The 6,397-nt window shown below is 38.7% G+C and overlaps 1 protein-coding gene across 1 annotated transcript; it reads right to left on the bottom strand.

Moving 5' to 3' along the window:
• Window positions 1–3,336: 3,336 nt before the first annotated feature.
• On the bottom strand, window positions 3,337–4,128 carry LOC112515604. Its single transcript, XM_025122504.1, has one exon. It carries the CDS (start codon window positions 4,126–4,128, stop codon window positions 3,337–3,339), a length of 792 nt encoding a protein of 263 aa, XP_024978272.1.
• Window positions 4,129–6,397: the final 2,269 nt, after the last annotated feature.

The following is a 6,397-nucleotide window of genomic DNA, read 5'->3' as shown; positions in this document are numbered from 1 at the left end:
AAACTTGTAGATTTTACGATGAGGTAGGTACCGATCAGGAGAAAAAGATGAATCTGGAACTTTATATTGAAGCCCTTCTTGAGGATCACCGTCTTTAACATTAGAACCCATAGCATCTTCCTTGTTTTTTCCTTTTTCATTTTCCATCAGAACAGGAGGAAAAGAAAATGGCCCGGCAAGAGATTTTAAACCATTTTCCTCACTGGAATTATTCCTTCCTGCATAGAAACTATTAGCATCTAAAGAAATAGGAGGGAACGAACTACTTACCTTCACTATTTCTTCTTCACTAACATTAGATCGTCGCTTAGTATGGTTTAAACGATTCTTGATAATCACGAACAGTTTCTTTTTGTCCACAATGGCTTTACTATGAACCCAACGATTGACTCGGAACTTATACCCATTCAACATCGTCATTCTTTGGTGATTTGGCACACAAATTTTCTCTTGATTCTTCATGCGATTCTTCTTACATCTTGTTCTTTTAGTCTTCCTATATGAAGATTCCTCCACATGCGGTTGAACATCGGCCATAGGGAACAAGAAAATCAAAAAACTCACAAAACTCTAGAGAGAATTTTAGAGAGAGAAAAACTCTAGAGAGAGAAAAAAATCGACCAAATGAGAGGGTTTGGGGTTTGGGGTTTAGGGTTTGGGGTTTAAGGTTTGGGGTTTAAGGTTTGGGGTTTAGGGTTTGGGTTTTAAGGTTGGGTTTAGGGGTTAGGGGTTTGGTTTTTTTTTTGGGAAAAGGGGACGGAACCCTAGGAAAACTTTTATTGATAAACAAAAGAATACAAAAATAAGAATGGACATACCCACTCATAAAAATATAAAGTATAAAAACAAGACCTAAAAAACAAACGAACAAGTCCAAAATAAAGGACTAAGCCCAAGAAGGAAACCATGCCCAAGCAGAGTATAAGAGCCCATGAGCATATAGAAATCTTCAGTCCATACTCCATAAGCCACAAAACCATGAGGCCCAATCCAACCATCAACCCAAACATTTATCCGGAGAAGCAATTCAATGTTATGAGGCCCAGCCCAAATACGATCCATGAAACACAACACATTCCCCAAAGGCCCAAGAGAGACCTTAGCCCAAAAAAAACAAGCCATTACACACCATACGATCCATCATCAAGTCGAACACCGGAGAAAACATCTATGACCCCAGCCGACGAACCACCACCACTAGTCGGCGAAAACCGCAACCACATTCGGCCATCGGTGAAACCCCAAACACCATCAGCCATCGGCGAGGACGCAACCACAATCGACGACCACAAACAACCACATTCGACGACCCCTACCACCAGTCGGCCATCGATTGGAAGCATCAAAATCCCACAGTCCAAATCTCTACAAATAGAATTAGGGCACAAAACAGTCCAGACCAAAAAACCATTCGCCGGAATCGATGTGGATACAAGATGCAAGCAACAACCGTCAGTGAATTCCATGTGGGATTCAAATGATCAAGCATTGATTTTTAACCAAAAAAGATTGCATCTTGATAGATACAATATGGATACATCAGCTAACATTTTTCTCAATATAAAAATATAGTCCACTTGTGCAGCATAGGTTAGATGGTGGCTGCACAAATGTTTGTGGAAAATTACCAGGCTGCCATAGTAGAACAGCCCAACCCACACATCAAATCTGTCACACACTCAGAACCCACCGAATGCATATCTTCCCAAGCAACGTATGTTGACCTTTGTCAAAGGAACAATTGTATGTGGAACCAATTCCCAAGCTACATATGTCAAAATTTACACAGGCCAACCCTTAGAGACATAACCCCACTCCAGCATCCCTATAAAACCAAATTTTGCATACCAATGGGAGCATAGTGACATTGCCACCCACCAAAAACTAATACAAACACCAAAGCCCTGCATATGCATATCTTCCCAAACTACATTTGTTGACCACATACCCGAAAGCAATTCTATCACTGTTAATTGGACTCCACATAATTGGAGACCAAACTTCATCAATTCTCAGCATGTGACCATTATATATCATCCACAAACCATTAACCACAGTAGAGGCATAAATCCCACATACACCAAGTCAATCCCAATCCACCCCCCTTGATCAACTACAAAACCTTATACCACCAATGACAGGAGTAAAATACCCGAAAGCAATCTTCTATCACTTATTAATAATGCTGAGACAGCTAAAGACAACCCATTATACTACCAAATTCCACCACACACCACAAGCATAATAGCTGGAGAACAGACCAATTATTCACTGTGTAAAAACAGAAATGTAACAGATACCACTTAGAATAAAGACTAGCAAGAAAGAAACCAAATAGAAGTAAGTATAAGGAGAGAAAACGGATGGACCCATGAAAAAGCCTCATTATGATACAAAATTAGGCCAGATCAAAGATCAACAACCGAGGTATCACAAACTAGAACAAGCACACTATATGGTAGGATCTACAATCAACCACCAACTAAGTGCAAAACAAAACCAAGGAAAGAGAAACGCAAAGGTGCAAAAAGAATATGATTAGGAACAAAACAAACCCTAATCACAAAATACAGGCCAGATTGACAACCAAAGCAAAAAGGAAACAAACACTGCCTAAACAAACTAACCAAAAGCATAGCCATCCAAACTTCCAAAACCAACATAATCACTTCAGACCACCTTATCACTCCATAAACATTCTACTTCAAGAAAACAGATAGTGCCTAAAGAAAACCATAGGAAAGGCAAACCAGGGATCTGGCAGATATTGAAACCAGAAAATAGAGTCAACATAGAGGCCATCAATAACCCCTCCATATCAAATGAGGGTATCATAAATGCCAAAATAACATAAATTCCCCCCATAAAATCCTAGGCATTATTACTCCATTGATCAGTCTAACTCAAGTAACCAGATAGTGATCAAAACAAGAAAGAGGACAGGCAAACCAGTAATACCAGAAGATAAGTTCAAACCATAGACCACCAATACTCCACCTTATACCACCTGAAAGCAACATAAACACCCTGTCCAAAAAACAAAACACCCCCCTAAACTCCAAAGCATATGAAATCCCAATAAACCATCCTAACCTCCTAAACCTCCACTCCTCAGAAGAACAAATTGTACCTGCATATGAAAGATGTTAGTAAAAAATATATTTCCCAGTCCCCCCGTCAAAAACCCAATGTAACCCATATTTTTTCGGTCCACCCCTTAAAAACCCACCCCAAGGATCCTCACGAGCAGAGCAGAAATTCTCATAATCTCTCTAAAGACCACCCAGACTATCAACCATATGAGACATCCCTGCCAGACCATCAAGAGCAAATCCATTATTCAATTTTCTGACCATCCTCACAATCCAACTCTTTAAAGCCCCATTTCCTCAGAGCTTGAGCATACATTCTTCCTTTCTTTATGTCAGCACCCAACATCTTTAATCTAACATAGTCTTTAATTAGAGAACAAATACCATCCACCTTCCTTTCTTTAGCTTGAAAAATTCTATAATTCCTCTCTTGCCAAATAAAGTACACCACAGCCCCAAAAAGCCATCTCTTTATCAAATTCCAGCATGACTTTTTACAAGGAATACTACTAATCTTGATAAATCTGGCCCATCCATCATCCTTGTCAACAATATCCACGAAGAAACCATCCAAATTCACCAGAGCAAGAAAAGAATTCCAAATATCCTTAGAGAAATCACAATCCATAAAAACATGATTATGGGACTCCAAGTGCTTTTTGCAGAAAACACATTCACTTGCATCACCAATATTCCAGCTAACTAACTTTTCCCTGGTCCTCAGCCTCTCTTTAATAGCCAGCCATAGGATAAAAGCATGTCTCAGAGTATTTTGATGAAACCACACCCAATCAGCCCAACCAACAACCTTTCTACATTGTTTAATTTCATTCCAGGCCAAATCAGCTCCAAAGTCTTTTAATCTGCCCTGCCTATCCTTCCATTTAACCACATCAGCAACATTAGCTATCAATCTTGGTTTGTAGCTACCCAAAACAACACCATGCCTATCTAACAGTTCCAACGGCCATTTCCAAGAGACCCCATCCCAAAGATCCTTAACCGTACAGTTAACAGATAAGCAGGTTTCATACATTTCCCTTTTAGTAATAAACAATCATAACGGACCTGCTGGATGCCAATATTCAAACCACAAAGAAGTTTTAGCTCCGTCCCCAATGTGATGAATGATATTGTTCCTAAACTTACCCCGAATTCTTAAAATTTTCCTCCAACCCCATGCTGAATTATAAACCTCGTGAACATCCCAGAAATTCCTTCCTTTCATCCTATATGTGTGCACCCATTTAACCCATAAAGATTTCCTTTCATCAATAATACTCCATATATGTTTAGCAAGAAGAGGAACATTCCAGTCTCTAAGAGATCTCATACCCAATCCACCCTGTTTCTTTTCAAAACAAATTTCCTTCCAAGCCACATTAGCTTTGCCTTTTTGCCCATCCCAACTATCCCAAAGAAACTTTTTCATGATGCCTTCAATCTCTTTTAGAACAGAAACATGAATCAAAAAAATAGATGACCAATACACCTGGATAGATGATACAACAGATTTGAACAACTGTAATCTACCAGCAAATGACAGACTTTTATTCTTCCAATCCATCACCCTCGCTTTCATTTTCTCAATCAGATTCTTACAATCTTTATGGAACAATTTGGTAGCTAACAGCGGGACTCCCAAATACTTAACAGGAAGAGTACCTAATTTAAAAGGTAAGATCTCCATAATATCATCTCTGTTTTGATCAATGATATTGCCCAAATAGGAAGTTCTTTTGTTCATATTTGGCCTCAACCCCGAGATATTACTAAATTCATCCAGAGCATCTTTAATTATCTTCAAAGATTTCACATCTCCATGACAAAAAAGCCATCAAGTCATCAGCAAAACACAGATGAGTTAAAGCCAACTTCTTACACCTGTCATGGTAAACAAAACCCACATCCAACCTTATCCTCCTTTTCAACACCAGATTGAACACCTCCATTACTAACGTAAAAAGATAAGGTGAGAGTGGATCACCTTGTGTTAAACCTCTCTTCCCCATGAAATGGCCATGCTGCTCACCATTAACACTAATAGCAAAAGATACATATGTGATGCATTTCATCAGCCAATGCACCATACAAGGATGAAATCCAAACAGCTTCAAACAATCTTCAAGAAATTCCCAATTAACAGTGTCATATGCTTTCTGAATGTCGATCTTGAAAGCACATCTTCTAGCCCCTCTACTTCTATGATATCCCCTCATAAGTTCTTGAGCAAGAAGGATATTATCCCCAATATACCTCTGAGGAATGAAGGCTGGCTGATTTTCATCCACAACCAGACACAAAAAGTCTTTAATCCGATTAGCCAAAATCTTACTGATACACTTATAAAGAACATTGCAACATGCTATAGGCCTAAAGTCAGTAACACATGAAGCAGATTGGGTTTTAGGCACTAAAGCAATAAGTGTAGCATTAACCTTACCCAGCAACTTACCATTTTCAAAGAATTGTTTCACAGCACCACATATGTCATCACCCACAATACCCCAGGCAGCTTTAAAAAATTGTGCACTAAAACCTTCAGGACCAGGAGAGTTTTCATCTTCAATACTGAACATAGCTTTCTTAATTTCTTCATTCCCCACCTCTCTGACCATATAATCAGCATCCGATCTACTGAATTTGTTAACAAACAAACAATCAGGATCACGTATCTTATCAACATTCTCACATTTACCCAAAAAACCTTCAAAGTGCTTTACAAATTGCATTGCCACATCCTTCTCTTCATACCAGTTGCCATCAATATCTTGCACCCTTTCAATTCTGCTTCTATTAATTCTCCTCTTAACCACTTTATGAAAAAAAAACCAAAATTATGCTCACCCTATTTCAGCCAAGTTATCTTTGCTCTTTGCCTCAAATAAACTTCTTCTCTGACCAAAGCATCTTTATAAGCTCTTAAGTAAAAAGCTTCCTCCGCCCTTAGCTCAACATTTTGAGGATCATCAACCATATCCTTCTGAATTCTGTCAAGTTCAGTATGCAAATTAGCAGCTACTTCACAAACTTTACCCTTTGAATCTTTCAATTCTCATAATGAGCCTTTTAAGCCTTTTAGCCTTGACACCACAGAGAACATTTTACAACCAACCACGTGTTTATTCCAACCATAACCCACAACAGGAAGAAAACCATCCAGCAATGCAATGTAATTGTCACACCCCTCTAAAGCGGAATCACGAGATCTAACAGGTAAGCGAGTCACAACAACAGTTAATAAATAACACCTTTCAAATTTTACAATATAAAACGAGTTTAACACCAATAACCAAAATGATAAA

The sequence above is a fragment of the Cynara cardunculus genome (genome assembly GCF_001531365.2).
Source record: "Cynara cardunculus var. scolymus isolate 2C chromosome LG 7, CcrdV1, whole genome shotgun sequence".
NCBI classification, from domain to species: domain Eukaryota; kingdom Viridiplantae; phylum Streptophyta; class Magnoliopsida; order Asterales; family Asteraceae; genus Cynara; species Cynara cardunculus.
The sequence above is the reverse complement of the archived record's forward strand: the minus strand, read 5'-3'. Positions and strand labels throughout refer to the sequence as shown.